The 21,131-nt window shown below is 41.0% G+C and overlaps 1 protein-coding gene and 1 long non-coding RNA gene across 10 annotated transcripts in view; one reads left to right on the top strand and one right to left on the bottom strand.

Annotated features, from left to right (window-relative positions):
* The window catches only part of FRMD3 (FERM domain containing 3), a 329,624-nt gene that overhangs the window by 40,988 nt on the left and 267,505 nt on the right, over positions 1–21,131 (bottom strand). The window contains exon 1 of one of the 8 annotated variants that reach the window (XM_070459586.1): positions 3,252–3,408. The exons of the other annotated variants lie outside the window; for them this stretch is intronic. Coding sequence (XP_070315687.1) covers positions 3,252–3,378 — 127 coding nt within the window. The 5' untranslated portion in view covers positions 3,379–3,408. Of the gene's footprint in view, positions 1–3,251; positions 3,409–21,131 lie in introns of those variants that run through there. 8 annotated transcript variants of the gene reach the window in all.
* The window catches only part of LOC139032449 (uncharacterized), a 118,932-nt gene that overhangs the window by 81,598 nt on the left and 16,203 nt on the right, over positions 1–21,131 (top strand). The window contains exons 3-4 of one of the 2 annotated variants that reach the window (XR_011484997.1): positions 15,733–15,997; positions 18,033–18,569. This is a non-coding gene — a long non-coding RNA (uncharacterized lncRNA). Of the gene's footprint in view, positions 1–15,732; positions 15,998–18,032; positions 19,665–21,131 lie in introns of those variants that run through there. The other variant, XR_011484996.1, reaches the window with a different exon arrangement.

Here is a 21,131-nt window from a genome sequence, read left to right as displayed (position 1 = left end):
GAAAAAGTATATCCCTACTTCATGTCAAACACATATTAAAAATTCCAAAGAAGATCAAACCACATGAAATCACTATTTTTGTAGGTCAAAGGCAGTTGACTATCAGAAATTTCACATAGTTAAAGCTAACACATTAATTTTGAGGATGAAAACACAGGAAACATGTTTATAGTCTTGGAATGAGGGATACTGACAAAACATAAAACTTAGAAAAGAAGTCTGCACATGTAGAAATTGTCTGTGCATATGAAAAGTACCTATGTTACAAAGTTAACATTAAAATCAGTTAAAAGCTCAAAATCCTTCAAGCTAGGTTTCAACAGTATGTGAACCGAAAGCTTCCAGATGTACAAGATGGATTTAGAAAAGGCAGAGGAACCAGAGAGCAAATTGCCAACATCCACTGAATCATAGAAAAAGCAAGGGAATTCCAGAAAAACATCTACTGCTTTATTAACTACTCTAAAGCCCTTGATTGAGTGGACCATGACAAATTGTGGAAAATTCTTAAAGAGATGGGAATACCAGACCACCTTACCTGCCTAAGAAACCTGTATACAGGTCAAGAAACACCAGTTAGAACTGGACATGGAAAAATGGGCTGGTTCAAAATTGGGAAAGGAATACATCAAGGCTGTATATTGTCACCCTGCTTATTTAACTTACATGCAGAGTACATCATGTGAAATGCCAGGCTACATCTAGCTGGACTCAAGCTCAAGCTGGAATCAAGATTGCTGGGAGAAATATCAATAACCTTAGCTATGCAGATGACACCACTCTAATAGCAGAAAGCAAAGAAGAACTAAAGAGCCTCTTGATGAAGGTGAAAGCTGTGCTTAGTCACTCAGTCACATCTGACAGTTTGCAACTGTAGCCTGCCAGGCTCCTCTGTCTATGGGGATTCTCCAGGCAAGAATACTGCAGTGGGTTGCCATGCCCTCCTCCAGGGGATCTTCCCAACCCAGGGATTGAACCCAGGCCTCCTGCACTGCAGGCGGATTCTTTACCGTCTGAGCCACCAGGCAAGCCCAATAAAACTCGAGTGGGTAGCCCATCCCATATCCAGGGAAACTTCCCGGCCCAGGAGCCAAACTGGGGCCTCCTGCATTACAGGTGGATTCTTTACCAGCTGAGCTACCCCGAAAGCCAAAGGTGAAAGAGGAGAGTGAAAAAGCTGGCTTAAAACTCAATACTCAAAAAACTAAGATCATGGTATCTGTCCCATCATTTCATGGCAAATCGATGGGGGAACAATGGAAACAGTGACAGACTTTACTTTTTTGGGCTCCAAAATCACTGCAGATGGTGACTGCAGCCATGAAATTATAAGATGCTTGCTTCTTGGAAGAAAAGCTACGATCAGTCTAGACAGCATATTAAAAAGCAGAGGCATCATTTTTCTGACAAAGATCCATTTAGTTAAAACTATTCCAGGAGTCATGTAAGGATGGGAGAGTTAGACCATAAAGAAGGCTGAACAACGAAGAATTGATGCTTTTGAATTGTGTTGCTGCAGAATACTCTTGAGAGTCCCTTGGACAGCAAAGAGATCAAATCAGTCAGTCCTAAAGGCAGTAAGTCCTGAATATTCATTGGAAGGACAGATGCTGAAGCACCAATATTTTGGCCACATGATGTGAAGAGCCAACTCATTGGAAAAGACCCTGATGCTGGGAAAGATTGAAGGCAGGAGGAGAAGGGGGTGACAGAGGATGAGACAATTGGGTGGCATCACTGACTCAATGGAAATTAAAGAAGCCTGGAGTGCTGCAGCCCATGGTGTCACAAAGAGTTGGACACTACTGAGCAACTGAACAACAACAAAATTAAAAGTCAAGAACAAATTAGGAAGAAAAAAGATAATATAAGAATTCCCACAATCTATAATGGAAGGACAAAAATGAAACAGAAATGCACAAACAAGTAATTCTAAGCAGACATGCACATGGATAATTATCCTCTGAAAAGATGCTCACCTTTATAAGTAAAAAGGAACAGGTATATTAAAATAATAAAATCTCATTTTTTTTCCCAGTCTTAGAAATTGGTCACATCAGGGTTAGTGCTTATGTGGGGAAGAAGTCATTCTTGTACTCACCTTTTAGTGAGTATTAGTTTTTCAGAGGATAATTTGTTTGCCCATTTCCATCAAAATTTAAAATGTGTATATCCGTCAAATCAGCAGTTATACTTTTAAGAATCTGTCATAGAGAAATACTTGTATACGCACATTCCTTGGCAGCACTGTCTGTTACAACCACTAAACAGAAAATACCAATTTCCAGTAATAATTTGGTGATTAAATAAATTATGATATGTTTTTACTATAAGATATTATTCAGCCAGTTTTAAAAGGATACAGGTTAATATGTATTGATATGGAAAGTCCTTCATGCCATATGATAAATTGAAAAAAAGAGAACTATAATATATATTGAACAATCCCACTTATGATAAAAAAAAAATCCTATATCCATTCTACATGTCAATGTACATAGATTGGCTATCAGGAACATTAGGGTCAAGGAAAACATTCTATAAAATTATACTTTAAAATATCTTTTATAAGAACACATCATCTATTATCTGTCATTATACAAATACAACTAAGTTCACTTAGTAGTGATTTCCACAGATGTGCATGAGGTATGGTCAATTCCAGACATTTCCAAGGATTTTTAAAATTTTAATCATTTGGTGAAAACCATATATAATATATATATACATATATATTCCCATTTTCTCCAAGGACCACAAAATATATTTTCAATGAAAAGGAAACTGGCAGAACCTCAGTTTGATCCCAATTCTTTAACTGATACTATATTTCAGGACCATACTTTAGGACAGCTCTACTTTGAAGATACAGGAGGGTCTTGCCTCATCCAGGAAAGCGCACTTAAAGATCTTACCCTTTAAACAATGAAAGGAGGGAAGAGCATATTTTGATCATCCAACCTGCCGTCTCTGTAATCATCCCTCATTCCTGAGGGATTGGACACACCACCACTGCCTCATTCCTAACTGAGCTACTGACTAGCATGTAATTCATTAGCCTTTAGGATGACTTCCTACCATTTCACTTAAGGAGAGTGTCAGGACCTCCTTTTGAAGCCCTCCCATTTCCCCTCAGGGCCTGCCCACTCTCCTTCCTGCCTCCCTGCCTTTCTCCCTCCTCCTTTTCATCCTTCACAGACTTCTGGCATTCTCGGGTGAGTGCAGACCAGAGCCCACTGCAGGGCACGTACCCGTGTTTCTGGCTGTGATCTTGGAGCTGTGTCTCAGCAGACGGACAAACACATTGCTGTTGCAGTGGTTCACCAACTGCAGGCGGAGACCCCTCCGAGTCTGGATCTTGACCAAGCATTTTGCCATTACTGTTTCTTCAATTCTCCGTGCCTCCTCGGCCTGTCATGGCCCAGGGAAGCTACCACCAGCCATAGTGGCTTTGACCTTTCACTAACTGTCCATTCTGTTTTAAAGGACCGAGGCAGGGCCCACTGAATGAATCAAATGTCAGGCTCCTAGTGCAGCCAACAGAAATAACTCAGGAGGGATCAGCCTGGGGCCAGAGGAGGGAGGGGGATGCTATTTTTAAACTCTCCACTCACTCCCCTGACAAACAATGAAATAATATACAACATCCTTACCCTAGCCAATTCAAAACCATCCAGGCCAGAGGACCCCAGCCCAATGTCCTACAGCGTCCTAGGAACTGAATGCCTCCCCCACCCCACAAAAATAAAACAATACCCAGGCAACTCTGTGATGGAGAAACAACCCACCTTGATTTCTTTAAAAAAATATTTGAATCTTTATTATGTTCTAGAGCAGTGCTTTCCAATAAAAATAAAGTGCAAGCCACATTAAAGAACAAAAAGGAAGCATTTGAAAAGTGAAAGAAGTAAAATTAAATTTAATGATGTGTTTTATTTGAAGCCAAGATATCTAAACTAGTATCATTCACCATGTAACAATATCAAAATAATAGTTTAGATACTTTTTGGTACGAAGCCTTTGAAATTGGTGTGCATACGGACTCTTACAGCACGTCTCAGTCCAGCAAACAGCAGGACACGACTTACCGACCGCACAACAGTGGCATCGCCAATGCTCAGCAGCCACATGAGATCACTGTATTGGACAGCACAGCTCTGGACAAAGTGCTGAGGACCACCCGGCATTATCTCTGTCCTCACAAGGATGCTAAAATGTCCCTTTTTGGATAGAAAAGGAAACAGCATCCTGGAAAGAGTAACTGACCAAATTGACCAAATTCACAAAGTAAGTGGCAAAGCCATGATTTGAACCTAAGCATCCAATATTGGTTGACTAAGAAGACAGTCTCCCAGGAGGACAGCTGCTGGTACCCCTACTTCTAACCTCGTGCTTCAAATGTAGGATCTGAATATAATTTAATTCTCTCTCTCAAGACTTCGAAAGTCCTGTACTCATACCTCTGAGCATGAAATGTGCTTGCATCCCAGAGTCAGTGTTCTGGGAGCAAAATGTTTTCAATATTTTAGGAATATTGAAAAATTCCTATATTTGAAAATATTTCAGCTGATTAGTAACTGTGCCCCATATACTATCATTCAGTTCTATTTCTTGGCTGGTACATTTTCTCATTTTCATTTTTAGAGGAAAAAAATTTTTCCTCCCATTATTATACATGTATGCATTTTTCTTCTTTAAATAGCTACTGAGGGCAAAAGATAATTTTCTAATAAAAATATTCTTTTTTTTTCCTCTTCTCTTGACAAAACAAAACATTATGTGCAGAGCAGTCAGTTGAAATTATGCATTGTTATATCTCACTGTGGGAATATAAATTGATCTAGCATTTCTGGAAAAAAGTTGAGCAAAATACATTGAGTTTTATAGCATGATATCTGTCGACTCAAAGATTCCACTTTTAGGAATTTAGCCTGAGGAAATAATGAGAAATGTTGACAAAGATTTATGGACAGAGATTTTTATCAGAGTGTCATTTATTGTAGCGAAAAGAAATTTAAAAAGTCAATCTAAATTTCCAGTGGGAAAATGATTAAATACATGTGATGGAATATTGTACATCCATTAAAATGTATGCTTAGGAGTTTAATGATGTGGGGGAAAGCTTGCAATATATTGATTACTAGAATAAGCAGTTTATGTAAGCAGTATGACCTCAATTATATAAAAAAGTACCCTACAGACCAGACTATAACTTTTGATAAGGGAGAATGGGGAAGCCAGCTATGCACTGTGGGGGGAGGTCACTGCTAGATATCTCCCAGGGGCCTCCCTCTCCCCACCCACAGGTTATCAGTTCCAGTTTCAACAGGACAGTTCCTCCTCTCACCAGGGTTAGTCAATTTCTAAACCTGACACTTGAAAGGAAAATACTCCTAAAAATTCACAATATTTTCACCCCTTTGCAATTCCCTTTTTGATATAATTCTGAGCAGAATCCCCATTTATAAAAAGATAGGCTGCACAGAGGTGGGGCCCTGGGACAGTACCTGGTAGACCTTGCCTCACTAGCCACCAACAGCAGTTCCTGAAAAACTACTGAAAATCTTTAGGATACTGAAAAACAAATCAGAAATTCCCCATGCCAAATGAATCAATACTGTGCCAGAACACAGATCAAGGATTTTAAAGATTAATGTGGGCTCACTGGCATGGCAGTAGACCAGGCCTTAGATATTGAGAACACCTCCCTTTGCCTATTTGGATGGAATATAGATAAATCTGTGTGCTTATCATTATAAATAAAGACAACATGATGTGACTTGATAGCACACTCTATACAAACAGCCCATTCCCCCCCCCCAAAAAAAAACCCAAAGCAACAACAAAAAAACAAAATGAAAACTCCTAAAAGCAAATAAAAAACCTGAAACAAAACCACCACCATCCCTTCTATCTGTTCTTTTCCACAGAGAGTTATTCTCTTAATTCTCAAGTTTCACTATAGTTTTGAAGTGTCTCCTTTCCTTTTAGTAACTATAACTAATGATAAAAAAATATTTTGTATCTCATGCATGTAAAATTTTTTTCTTACTTTAAGTTTTTCCCACTCTTTAAGTTACTTTTCAGAGATCTTAAGTATGATTCTTTTATCCTCTTTCTTCGGGGACCTTCAGCTTTTACTTAGAGGGAAGGAACCTAGCAGGACCAGCATCCCATGTTATCCCAGCCACTTCTGTTTACCTTGCCCTGTTCTACCCAGAGGTGTGGCTACATTTCAAGAGGATTAAACAAAGAGAAGCAGAGCCAAGCCAAGGATTCTGGGAGAAACTGCCCAAGAAGCTTGTGCTTGTCCTAGGCACTGCGCTCATAGACCCGACAGCAGTAGCACAACACTTGGATGCCCTTGAACACCCTTCCTGTTTAGATTTGTCTTGTTTGTTTGAAGAATCAGGAATGCATGTCTGGGCAGTGACAAGAAGCTAAAGAAAGCAGCAGATATGTGTGAAGAGAGGAATTGATTTTCCACAATGAGATGCCAGAAACACTGATAAATCAGGCAGAAGCCACAGCAGAGGAAGAGACTTCAATGATAAGAGCTGTTCATAAGCCTGGATTTCGTGTCTGCTTTGGGGACAAACTTGCTGGCACAGATTTGAGGCAAGGAAACAAGTCTGTCTTTGCTTTGTGGGTGACTGGGAGCTACTACACGACTTGGAACCCTAGGGCATCCGAAAATGGAGATAATAAATTTCCTATGGGTGTTAGGACAAGGAAATGAGATTGTGTATATCAACTGCCTTGCATAGTGCTGGCTGCTGGTTGATGAAGGAGAACTTAGAGGAGTTACAGAAAGTAAAAGTAAAGGCACAACCTCTGGGTTCTAATCCTAGCTGTACCATTTATCTGACTTCAGTTTCCACGCCTGTAAAATGAGCAGAGCAAAGGCAGGACCTATCTCCCAGGGCTGCTAGGAGGATTAATGAAGGTGATCCGCGAGGCATGTTCAGATCAGGGGCTATCACAGGAATTACTCAAGAAAGATTACTGATTTTTCCCCAGCACATGCTCATTCCTTTCTCTCCTTTACTCAAGGGAAAGACAGTGAGGATTTTAAATAGTCTGGATTTTCTCCCTTCTGTCAGCCATCTAACATTTCTAGTTACTTTTCCTTAAGTAGGAAACAGCATTGCAGGCTGTTGTTTACCTGACCAGCCCTGTGACCTCGGGGAAGCTATATAAGCTTGTTGAAGTGTAGTTTTCTGCCTGTAAAATAGGACTGATGTTGACATTCATGTAACTGAGGGCCTGATAAGTAGCAGTCACAGTAAATGCTAGCTACTCTATCATCATCAATATCATCTACCTTATTAGTTATTTTGAAAACTAACAGGTTTCACAGGTGTAGTGGATTTGGCTTTTAGTTAAAATAGTTATGGAGATTCACTGAAATTTTACCTGACTGCTAACTCTCGTTAGGAAGATAATAATAAGTTATTACACACATTAAATGTTCTTCATAATAAATTTAGACATCAAGTATCAGTTACTTGATACTTTATTGTATCTCAGTTTATTTGATGCCTAAATTTATTTGATGTCTAAATTATGTGAAAATCCTTGGCACTGTAACATGTCATATTTATCATATAATGAAGCATAGTAATGTTATAAAAATTTTTTATAATATTTTGTGATACAATGGGTATATTCTTGGGTATATAACAACAAGAAATGGAAGCAGTTCCCAGCACCACTAAGCGATAGGGCTATTCGACCAGGTAGTCAATCATTTGTATAATTCAATTTCCTCCTTTGTAAAATGAGACAACATTATCTGTCCTATCCATTTAAAAGAAATGGTCATGAGTCTCAAATTATAGTAACTCATGGAAAAAAACCCTGAAAATGTGTAAGACGCTTTGGCATATTGGATACTTTTCCTCTTATTATCTCCCTTATCAGATGAAGCACTCATTGAGTGCCTCCTCCCTGCAACACAAGAGTCCTGCTGGGTGGGGCCAGTCATCACAGGCAGTGGTGGGAGATGGGCCAATAAACCTCCTGGAGAATTACAACTGCAGACAAAACAGAATTCAAATAGCACAGCTGGGCTCTCCTCCATACCACTGTGGGGAAAGAGCACTCTTCACAGGAACTTCGTGGCTATAGAGCAGCGGTCCCCAATCTTTCTGGCAGCAGGGACCCGTTTCATGGAAGAGAGTTTTTCCACAGATGGAAAGGGATGGTTTCAGGGATGACTCAAGTTCATTACATTTGTTGTGCACTTTATTTCTATTATTATTACATGCGCTCCACCCCAGATCATCAGGCATTAGATCCTGGAGGTTGGGGACTCCTGCTATAGAGGATTCTAACACAGGACTCATCTGTTACCCTGACCATCCGATAGACTGACAACTGTGGCATCTCTAAATAGGGAGCTTATGCGAGCTGTGTCAGAGAGGGACAGACAAGAGAGGGAGAGACAGGAAGAGGGACGTAAGGGGGGACGGAGTGTCACAGTGCTCTTGCTGTCTGCTCAGACCACTGGTGATGCTTTCTCGACAGGCAGGAAAAACAGACTGGACGCTCCATCAGACACTGCTCTGCTTTCACTTCCTGCCTCCTTGTGTTCTGATCTTGACTTTTTTACCCCAGACTTACAGAATTAATATTCTTGAAAATAAGTCTTAGGTGATAGCTACTATTATTATCAAAAAAGCACTACCTGCACAGTGCAGGGAAGTAGAGAACTCTCAGAAGGCAGGAAATGGGGGAAGGAGATCCCAACAGTTCCTCAAAGCTGACAGCCCAGAGGAAATTGCTGCTGACATTTGCTGTTTCCTACCAGACCTGCAGGAGTTTAAGTTCAAAGGGTTGCAAGCATAGTTAAAATATTTACAAGTTGGTGAGGCCTAGAGAAGTCATAATTGAGTATGAAATTTTAACCTCAAAGCCAAAAATACCAATGTGTTGTGCTATATATCATTCTGTGTGATGTTTTGAAACTTTTAAAACTGTACTGTATTAAATATCAGAGCTATCACTCCCCTGACAAAGGTCCATCTAGTCAAAGCCGTGGATTTTCCAGTTGTCATGTATGGATGTGAGAGTTGGGCTATAAAGAAGGATGAGCACTGAAGAATTAATTGATGTTTTTGAACTGTGGTGTTGCAGAAGACTCTTGAGAGTCCCTTGGACTGCAAGGAGATCCAACCTATCAATCCTAAAGGAAATCAGTCCTGAATATTCATTGGAAGGAGTGATGATGAAGCTGAAGCTCCAATACTTTGGCTACCTGATGTGAAGAGCTGACTCACTGGAAAAGACCCTGATGCTGAAAAAGATTGAGGGCAGAAAGGGGTGACAGAGGATGAGATGACTGGATAGCATCACTGACTCAATAAATATGAGTTTGAGCAAACTCTAGGAGACAGTGAAGGACAGGGAAGCCTGGCGTGCTGCAGTCCATGGGGTTGCAAAGAGTCAGACACAACTGAGCAACTAAACAACAGTTGACTTTCTGAGTGCGATTTACCAAGATCTGAGCAAGCTGTTTGCCCGTGCTCTCTCTCCCTCCTCCTCTGAGAGAGTACCCGCGAAGGGCTGCTTTAGAAGATTCTCCTTGAACACAGACAAGCCTGCATCCATGTGAGCCAGTTCACAAACTGGATGGCTCGTCTTCAATTCATCCAACAGATACTCCCTGAGCACTGCAGTGTGCTAGGCACTGGCCCAGACACTTGGAATACAGTTGAGTCTGAGCCTGATTGTGGTCTTGGCCCCATCCTGGAGGGGGATACAGATGTGCAACAAGTTAACCAACACACAGACAAGATAACGTGAGTGCTAACAGGATTCATCATTGATAACTTGGCAGGAGTGGGGTTTTGGGGGTAAAGCTTCAGATGGGGCCGTTGTGGAAAGATTGTCTTAGGCTGATAGTTTACCCTACATCTGAAGAGGAGACAGAAGGATCCAGTGTTGCAAAGGTACCTTATCATATACTGAATGCTTCTGTATAGAAGTTTATTTAGGGGTTCCTTTCTGGCCCCCAAGTCAGAGTTTTCATTACTTTTGCTTTACAGTGATGATAGGTTTGCAGCAGGCTTTGGTCTAAGCTCTTAATATACATTCTCTTGGGGATGCTGATCTTATTTTTCAGAGTATCTTTGTCTTTTTCATAGTAAAAAAAAAAAAATGTATTTTCTTTCTTTTTTTTTCCATTTATTTTTATTAGTTGGAGGCTAATTACTTTACATCATTGCAGTGGTTTTTGTCATACATTGAAATGAATTAGCCATGGATTTACATGTATTCCCCATCCCGGTGCCCCCCTCCCACCTCCCTCTCCACCCGATCCCTCTGGGTCTTCCCAGTGCACCAGGCCCGAGCACTTGTCTCATGCACCCAACCTGGGCTGGTGATCTGTTTCACCCTAGATAATATACATGTTTCGATGATGTTCTCTTGAAACATTCCACCCTCGCCTTCTCCCAGAGTCCACAAGTCTGGTCTATACATCTGAGTCTCTTTTTCTGTTTTGCATATAGGGTTATCATTGCCATCTTTCTAAATTCCATATATATGTGTTAGTATACTGTAATGGCCTTTATCTTTCTGGCTTACTTCGTTCTGTATAATGGGCTCCAGTTTCATCCATCTCATTAGAACTGATTCAAATGAATTCTTTTTAATGGCTGAGTAATATTCCATGGTGTATATGTACCACAGCTTCCTTATCCATTCATCTGCTGATGGGCATCTAGGTTGCTTCCATGTCCTGGCTATTATAAACAGTGCTGCGATGAACATTGGGGTGCACTTGTCTCTTTCAGATCTGGTTTCCTCGGTGTGTATGCCCAGAAGTGGGATTGCTGGGTCAAAAAATGTATTTTCTATCACTATGGGTCAATTAATACTCATGACAACCCTGTTAACTAGGGTTATTATCTATAAAGTTTACAGATAAGGAAACAGAGGCTTAAAGATTAGAAGCTACTTCCTATGAAAATAAACATCATACCCTCCCCCAAACACAGCATCACCCTTTTTCTAGACATTCACCCACCCTGTCAATTCCACCTCCTAATTCTTCTTCCTCACCACCTCGCCACCCTCTTTGGAGTCTGATGCAGCTACCCTCTCACCCTCTGACACATCCATCTCAGGGCATCTAGATACAAAGCAAGTTTTTTAAAACACTAATTTGTTCACTTTACTCACTTAAAACTGTCAGATAGCTTCTTTCAGACATACCCAGCAGGGATTTTCTTGGAACCTTTAGCTCATAAATTTAGAACAAAAGCTTAGTGATAAGTTCTCATGAACACAGAATCTTAACAACTAAAGACTGATTTCATATACTTAATGGAAAATCTAAAGATGAAGAATGATACACAGCATTTGCTTAAATTACCTTCCCAATTAGGTTCCAAAGTATGATGCTGGAAACTTCTCTAGAGCTTCAGGAGAAAAGGTATTAACTTTGTAAATGAATGAGCTTAATGTTTTGTCTTCTAGGGTTCTTTTTCTTTTCATTTTCTGGTAATCCAGATTCTATCAGTTAATCTATCAGTTAATTCTATCAGTTAACCCAGATTCCCTCAGTGATGGGAGGGAAGTGTTAGCTAACTCTATGGTGATCATCATTTTGTACCATATAAATGTATCAAATCAATACACAGGACATCTTAAATTTATACACGGTTGTATATAATTATATCTCAATAAAGATAAAAAGAAGAATAAATGTAAGAATGAAAGAAAAGAAAGCTATTAGTACTTTCTTCAGAGCCAGGAGCATGTCATAGAGGAGGAGCCACTTGACAAACCAGTATGGACTGGGCTGGTGGAGCAAAGGAAAGCTGGAAGAGCAGCCCCAGCAAAGGAAACAGCAGAGAGGGTCCTGGGTGGGTCTGCAGTACTGGGTGGGGGTGGGTGGAGAGCTGCAGCCCCAGAATGAGGAGGGGGTCAGGCAGGACCAATGGAGGGAAATATGGTGAGTGTGGACCAGATTGTGAGGAGCCATGAACACCTTTCAGTGGACTCTGCTCCACAGTCAATGGGGAAGGTTCTAGAAACTACTTCTAATAAGGGTGATGGCTCCAGCAGGAGTTTAGAGGGTGGGTTAGATGAAGATCAATAAGGAAGATACTGCAATGTCCCCAGAGAGAGAAGAGGGGACCTGGAATGAAGCTGTAACAGCAGGCTGAAGAGTTGGGGCAATGCCAGTTACTCCTGGGTAGACTTGACAGTGGTGGCCAAGTCAATGCGGGCATGGGAGGGGTATCAAGGCAAGGATGGCTTCTGGGTCCCTGGCTGGGGCAACTTCATGGATGTTCTGTCATTAACCAAATCAGAGCAGGGGCAATTTGGAGACTGGGATTTGAGGAAGGAAGAGAACATGAGGGTAGTTGTAAGCCCATTAAGTTTGATGAGTTATCTGTCAGCTACTACATGGCATCCAAGTGGAGGTGGCCAACAAGCAGAGGAGAGTGCAGGGTGGCAGCGTGGGTCTGAACACTAATACAAGGAGGCTAATTCAGGAGAAACAGAGAAGGTCAAGGTTGCTCTCATCATGCACCTTGAATCCTGTCTCCTTATTCCAAGTTCAGTGGTCTCCATTTCCAACACCAGTGAAAAGCAAGTTTTACTGCCTTCCAATGGTGGTTAAGACAATGTTTTAAAATACTAACTGATTAATTAACCCGTGCTCACAAAAGTCCTGGAAGCCTTTTCTTGATCCTCAGCCCAGATAGCAAACTTAACCCACCCAACAATAAAACAACCACCACAAAGACTTAACTGTAAATCTCACAAACCATTCTCCAAGACAGAAAGACCTCCCCCAACTGCAGACTGCACAAAAGGAACCACACTCTAAGTAAAAGGAAAACTGAAGGGGTCACAAGTAGAGGAGAGTGTGAGATAAGAGACCTAATCTGCAAGGGTCAGGTAGCATTCGCTGACAGCAACAAGGTACCCCATGGATGTCATCACCCAACAAGCCACCCATCGATCATGCAGATGCAGAGGTGTCCATTCCCCTCTTATTCACTGGCCCATAGCACACTTAAAACCCTGTGAATAAAGAGATGGCCTGAATACCTATAGACACCCTCTATAGGATGGTGGTAACATGAAGGAAACCTTCCAGAGCTGTCCATATGTGAAACCAGATGAAAATCTCCCACAGACATTGGACAGCGACTAGGAATTTCACAACTATAATGCATTCTTCGAAAAAATGTATGAGGAATTTCCCTGGAGAAGAATTTAAGCCATCTCTCTGACTAAGATGACCTATAATTCAGACTTTTCATTCCAAAGAGCTTTTCCCCTATCCTGGTCAAACCCAGGACTTAAAATTTTGAGATGTTCCATAACTTAGATGTATCAAGGCAATTTATTCACAGTGCAGTTTTGTCACATGCCAACGCAGGTGCCCAGAGGTTTTCCTGGAAGAAATAAGTGACAATGCTGTCCTTACTGGCCCATTAGCACAGCTGCCTTTGGTCTGTTTAGGACTCTCAACCAAGAATTTATTTCCCTTGCCTCTGTACAGGGTGAATTTGTTTTCTCATCACTTCTGCTGTATTATTTCACTCCCTCCAGGCACAAGTCACCATCACAGATAAACCATTATTGTCTGAGTAGAGGAAATTGAATTGGGCTGCATTAATAAATGGAGCTCTGTTTTTTTTTCCATATTTCCCAACAGCTTTACAAATGGTATTAAGAATCAGGCATCTGTGGCTCTCTGTTGGGAAAAAACGAGGCTCTTCTGGAACTATGGACTCCTCATGTGGCTGCTCTGTAACCAAGGAGCTAGAGGCATCAGGTCTCAGTCCTTCACCCAACACAGCAGCCTGGAGCCTCTCTCTCTTGCATTTTAATTATATGCTCAAGATGAGAAATGCAAGAAATGCAAGAAAAATGTCTAGCCACTCTAAACCACTTTATAGTTTTGTAAAGCTACAATAAGAGACATTCATATATATAATTTGGTGGGAGGTAGGAGAATGAAAGATACTTTTGTATATTTATGTGATTAATAAGGTATGTATGTTAAAATGGTGACTTGACTTCACTCTGCATGGTAGTCTCTAGGTCCATCCATGTCTCTGCAAATGGCACAGTTTTGCTCCTTTTTATGGCTGAGTAATATCCCATTGTATATATGTACCGCATCTTCTTCATCCATTCTTATGTTTATGGACATTTAGGTTGCTTCTGTGTCCTGGCTATTGTGAATAGTGCTGCAGTGAACGTTGGGGTGCATGTATCTTTTGAACCGTGATTTTCTTCAGATGTATGCCCAGGGTTGGGATTGCTGAATCATATGGTAGTTCTATTTTCGGTTTTTTAGGGAACCTCCAAACTGTTTTCCATAGTGGCTGTGCCAGTTTACATTCCCATCAGCAGTGTAGGAGGGTTCCCTTTTCTCCACACCCTTTCCAGCCTTTATTGTTGTATGTTTTTTTATGATGGCCATTCTGACCAGTGTGAGGTGATCACTCATTGTAGTTTTGATTTGCATTTCTCTAATAATTAGTGATGTTGAGCATCTTTTCATGCATTTGTTGACCATCTGTATGTCTTCTTGGCAGAAATGTCTATTTAGGTCTTTTGCCCATTTTTTGATTGGGTTGTTTATTTTTTTGATATTGAGCTGGATGAGTTGTTTGTATAGTTTGGAGATTAATCCTCTGCATTTGCTTTATTTGCAAATATTTTCTCCCATTCTAAGGGCTGTCTTTTTGTCTTGTTTATGGTTTCCTTTGCTGTGTAAAAGCTTTTAAGTTTAATTAGGTCCCATTTGTTTGTTTTTGTTTTCATTACTCTAGGAGGTGGGTTGAAAAAAGATTTCGCTATGATTTATGTCATAGAGTGTTCTGCCTATGTTTTCCTCTAGGAGTTTTATAGTGTCTGGCCTTACATTCGGGTCTTTAATCCATTTTGAGTTTATTTTTGTATAAGTCAGAAAGAGAAAAACAAGTATTGTATAATATCACTTATATGTGGAATCTAGAAAAATGACATAGATGAATTTATTTGCAAAGCAGCAATAGAGACACAGACAGAGGACAGAAGGATGGAAACCAAGGGGGAAGGAGGAGTGGGAGGAATTTGGATTGAGATTGTCACACATACACTCCTATCATAAGATAGATGACTAATAACAACAGAGAGCTCTACTCAATGCTCTGTGCTGACCTAAAGGGGGAGAAAATTAAAAAAAAGAGGGGATGTGTGTGTATGTACAGCTGATTCACTTTGCTGTGCAGTAGACACAAACACAACATTGTAAAGCAATGATAATTTAATAAAGATTAATAAATAAAAAATTAAAATTGTAGGGGACTATTTAATGTCACAGAGATATGTCATGTTATATTTTAATAAGTGAAAAAGCAGATTACAAAACAGTATATCTAGTGTTATTCTGATATTTATTAAAAATATATAGATGGATTATATACATTCATACCACAATTATTTTTTGACTTTTCATACTGTTTGTGGGGTTCTCAAAGCAAGAATACTGGAGAGGTTTGCCATTCCCTTCTCCAGGGTACCATGTATAGTCAGAACACTCGACCATGACCTGTCTGTCATGGGTGGCCCTGCACGGCATGGCTCATAGCTTCATTGAGTTACACAAGGCTGAGGCTGTAATCCATGTAATTATTTTGATTAGCTCTCTGTGACTGCGGTTTTCATTCTGAAGGCTGTACGATTTTAGTTCTTACTTCTTGGTTTTTCTAGTGGTCATGTACAGATGTGAGAATTGGACCATAAAGAAGGCTGAGCACCAAAGAACTGATGCTTTCGAACTGTGGTACTGGAGAAAACTCTTGAGAGTCCTTTAGACAGCAAGGAGATCAAACCAGTCCATTCTAAAGGAAATCAACCATGAATATTCATTGGAAGGACTGACGCTGAAGCCGAAGTGCCAATACTTTGGCCATCTGATACAAAGAGCCAACTGATGGGAAAAGACCCTGATCCTGGGAAAGATTGAGGGCAGGAGGTAAAGGTGGTGACAAAGGATGAGATGGTTGGATGGCATCACCGACTCAATGTTCGAGTTTAAGCAAACTCCAGGATATAGTGAAGGACAGGGTAGCCTGGTGTTCTGCAGTCCTTGGGGTCACAAAGAGTTGGACATGACTTAGTGACTAAACAAAAGCAAAGAATACCATAGTTTGAACATAGGGGATTTCAGATTCCTTTTACATTTTGGATTTGTGGCTTCTGTATTTTCCAAATTTTTTTTACAATGACTATATATACTATGACTTGATTTCAGATTAAAAACAAAAACAAAACAAGTTTGACTTCTGGCAAACCCTAATCCTAGGAAATAATTCTCCTTATAGACTTTCTTTTACATAAACAAAGACTGTCCTAGCAGCATTTAGAATTCATTCATTCATTTGTTCACTAGTTTGGCAAGCGTTAATTTAGCTCCTACTGTGTATCAGAACATCTCTAAGTGGTGGGTATAATGTGGGGATAAGGCAGGCAAAGTTTTTGCTATCATGGAGCTAACATTTTAGTTAAGGAAGACAGTCAACAAACAGGACAAATAAGTAAATTAGAAAGTGCTTAAAAGTGCTGAACACTGATGAAAATCAAACAGGATGGTGGCATAAGAGAGAACAAATGGTTCTCTCTTAGGTTTAGAGAACCACTCAGAATTGGGTACTTAGGGTTTCAAGGGAGCTGAACCTTGAGCTAAGACTTAAAGAAACAGCCAATCATGCAAAGATCAAAGGAGAGGCCCTTCTAGGTAGATATATCAGCTGTGCAAAGACCCTGTGGTGGCCACAAACTCAGAGGACCAGCATGGTAGGAACACAGAGATTCAAGAGGAAAGCAGTAGAAAATGGTCTAAGGGTGGGTAGAAGGCCAAGCATGAACCTCAGAGGCCAAAGTGAAGAGCTCAGATCTGAACCTACCTCGATACAAGTTCCACTTGTAAAAGATCACCCTGGTTGCTGTGTGAAAATCATGGGTGGGGGCAGGGGGACAGTGCAGATGCAGAATTATTGTTATCTCCTGAGGGAAACAAGAGTGCCTGCAGCCAGCATGGGGCTGTGGCCATGATTCCGGGGTGTATTTAAAAGTGAATAGGATTTTGCTGATGGATCTGACAATTTTGTATTTCATAACACCACTAGCCAGTGGGAGAAGATTAACCAGAGAAGATGGGCATTTAAAATCAGACCCATCTACTCAAGATGGGGCCAGTGCTGGGAAAAAGTGTTTTGGGGAAGAACAGAACATTGCCCTGAGAGACATGAGACAGGAAGGGAGCTCCATGCAGCTGTCTACCAGCAAAGTATGGTCCAGCCCCAGGGAGACGGGCCTGCAAGGTCCTGGAGGCATAGGTTACCAGGGCCACCACCAGGGCAGGGACTAAGGAAGGGAGCAAGGCTGGCATATGGACCAGGAGAAGACCAGGTGGGATAATAGAGAAAGCAAGACTCACAGCCTGAGCCACAGAGCTGGGCTTCATCTTATTCATCCCCTCCCAGAGTAGGGTGGGATTGGCTCTGGAGTCAGGGGTGGAGTTAAGCCTGCATTTAAGGACCAAGTCAGCTGCAGCTCAGGCAGGAACTGACGAGCCCAGAGATCACAAGAGCCATTTTCTTTTTTCTAACACGGATACTCCTCCCTTTAATGGCAAAATCCAGTCTGTGTTCAGGTTATCACGTGGGTCATCCTCATAACCCTATTTATTTCTCTTTCAGCCAGAGCATTGGCCCATTGAAAAATTTTTGTGTGTGCTGAAGTGGAGATTGGGGGGTTAAAAAGTTTCAAATTGGACTTCTTTTCTAGGAGGAGACATTAAAGGATGTGAGGGCTCTTTTAAGTGAGGAAGTGTTCATTTTATATTCCCTTTAAGGCTAGTTGCTATTAATTTTCAATTTCATGCTGGAAGTTTACAATTTACAAAAAAAGAAAAAAAATGTAACCCTGCTTTTATAGATCATTGTGCCACATGCTTACTGTTTCATTAACCACATTTAAAAAGATGTTTATACTTTTTGTTTTCTGAGGTAATGATGAATGATCCAGAAACATGTCATTAAGAAGAGCCGGAATGTGGGGAAGCACCAGTGAAGGACAGAGTGTGGAGAAAACTTAGAAGCCATCTCATCTTGTTTTTAAAAGAGGAAATAAGATCCAGGTACTGCCAGTGTCCAGCATGTTCCAAACAAGAAGTAAATACTTATCAAGTGAATGAATGAACTCCAGCCCTCTAAAATCTCTATCCAGTGCTCTTTCTACTACCAGAGGATCCCCACTAACGTTGTCTCCTGCATACACTCAGAAAGTAGAGTCCATCTCACTCCTAGGTATATATCTGAACAAAAATATTCTTTGAAAATATGCATGCACCCATATACTTATAGCAGCACTATTCATAACAGTGAAGACATGGAAACAGCCTAACTGTCCATCAACAGATGAATGGATAAAGAAGATGTGGTACATATGTAAAGGTGATGGAATACTACTCGGCCATAGAAAAAAATAAAAGAATTCCATTTGCAGCAACATGGATGAGCCTAGAGATGAGCATACTAAGTGAGGTAAGTCAGACAAAGAAAGGCAAATCCCATATGATATCACTTATATGTGGAATCTGAAATATGGCACAAATGAACCTATCTACAAAACAGGCTCACAGACACAGTGAACAGAGTTGTGGTGGAGGGCAGGATGGATTGAGAGCTTGGGATTAGCAGATGCAAACTATTATATATATGATGGATAGACAACAAGGTTCTACTGTATAGCACAGGGAACTATATTCAGTGTCCTGTATTAAACCAGAATGGAAAAAAATATGAAAAATAATATATATGTATAATGAATAAACTTTCTGTACAGCAGAAATTAACAACACTGTAAATCAACTATACTTCAGTAAAATAAATTTTAAAAAAAGAATGTGAAGGACATTGACACAATAACAACAACAGCGACAAAAAGAAAGTAGAGTCCAGCACTCGTAAATCGGGAACGCTGGGCAACCGCTGAACAGTTCAGCAAGAGTGACACAGCATCTAGCTAAGAGCTTGGCTAAAGTCTAGACTGTGCTTGGGTGACTCACCCTGGTTTACTAGCGTGGAAGACTGAAAGTATGTAAAATGGCATGTCACCACTGTAACTAGAGCAGATAGATCGCGCATCTATTTTAGGAATCTGGAGTTTTGGCATGGACAGGGATTTCAGAGTTTCAAAAACAAGCCCTTCCTTTTATTCTTGGTGGACTCATCAGTAAGATCTAGAGCAGCTATAGCCAAACCTATTTTTGGGGGAATATGTTTGCTCATACTTAAGAAAAAAATGAGTATTTATAAATCAGATACATGTACAGCTATCAATTCTTTAAAAAATTATTTATTTATTTCTGGCTGTGCTGGGTCTTCGTTGCTGCATGGGGTTTTCTCTAGTTGTGGAAAGGAGGCTACTCTCTAGTTGCAGTGCATTTGTGCGGCTTCTCTTATGGAGCATGGGCTCTAGGCGTGTGGGCTTCAGTAATCGTGGCTCACAGGCTTAGCCACCCCATGGCATGTGGGATCTTCCCAGACCACGGATCAAACCCATGTCCTTTGCATTGCAAGGTGGACTCTTAACCACTGGACCATCAGGGAAGCCCTTGATGTATTGTAACCTTTATAAAATCTACACAACAGAAATTGTTATTGATTGATAAAAGTGAATTGATAAAATTAAAAAAAATTTTAAATAAAATTTTTTTTTAATTTTAAAAATAGAAAATAAAAATTGATAAAATAAATCTCCAACAGAAGTCTGAATAGTCGTTCCCCCCACCCCAGTGGGCCACTGGGTAAACCCATGGTCTGGATGCCATGGCTCCAGGGCCTCTAGTTCTCCATCAGCCAAACCAAGAGGAAGGCTGCCCTACTTTGCAGATAGAATTGGGCATGCACCCCAGTGGACATGCCCAACATCCAGTCTTGTGCCAAACGACCAGAACCTCTTCGCTGAACCCTCTTTGCCCATACTATCCCAGACCTACCTAAAAGAGTGGAACTAGCCTGTACTGCCCGACACTTTCTTTCACATAATTGGCACCAGGTCTTAACAGAAGAGGAAGGGAGATGCTGTGAGCTGCTGCCTTCATGTCAGCCTGGGTATCATAAAGCATATTTACTTAACACTCACTACCAATCCACTAAGGAAAACATGAGAAAATAGAACCTCATGCTGACTATGGAATCCAGAAAATTATAGCCTCTGCTTTCTAACGACAATGGCTTAGCAACATCTTCACTTTTCTTCTCCTGCGGTTTCTTAGAGATGGTGGTGGGAGTGTTTTCTTGTCCAAATGCCAAAGCAGAATATCTTGCCTGTCACAGACCACACTGGCTGTCACAGCTGCGCACGCTGACACTCTCGCCTGGCTCACATCCCAACCCTCAAGGACCGCGACCGAATTTCTTCATGGGACACTTGACTGATTTTTTTTTTTTACCCCAGCTGAAGCCTTTAAAGCAATTAATTATTAATACGTAAGTGTGGCAGCCAAGAGCCAACCTGAGCGGGAGCGGTGATGTGAGAAGCTCCAAACCAAATTGCTTTCACTAATAAGACGAAGATTCTCAGCACAAGACAATGAGTAATTAGAACTAGGCCTGGAGTGAGCTATTCTTTATTTAACAGATTCGGCTTTAAAAATCAGAACATGATTCCCAGAGGGAGACAGCCTTCCTGCACAAAGGCTGTTTGCCCTGCAGCCTGGCTCTGTCAGGAATTCTGTTTGGTCGGCACCTCTGTCCACAGCCTTCCCACCATGGGGGCCCCGGGGAGGCAATGCTCCCAGTGGGCTGGACACTTCTGAGGAGACACTGGGTTCTGGCAGGCTGTGACTGAACCAAACACTCAAACCCTGCCTTGAGTATTCAGCAGCTCTTCTTACCACTCACACAAGTTCCCTACACTTACACAGGGTAAGATGTCTCTTGAAAATTCATTTGATATGATTGAAAATGAAATGCAGTTCCCTAGTTAATGGTTCTGTTCTCACAAGAAGAAGTCGAACTATTTTAGATGTGTTTGATGTCATGCAAGACACCGGAGCCAGGAATCTGGTCATCAGAACCTGATCCCAACCCCAGACGTAC

Source organism: Odocoileus virginianus, chromosome 31, assembly GCF_023699985.2.
Source record: "Odocoileus virginianus isolate 20LAN1187 ecotype Illinois chromosome 31, Ovbor_1.2, whole genome shotgun sequence".
NCBI lineage: Eukaryota > Metazoa > Chordata > Mammalia > Artiodactyla > Cervidae > Odocoileus > Odocoileus virginianus.
This window is presented reverse-complemented; position numbering and strand designations above follow the sequence as displayed.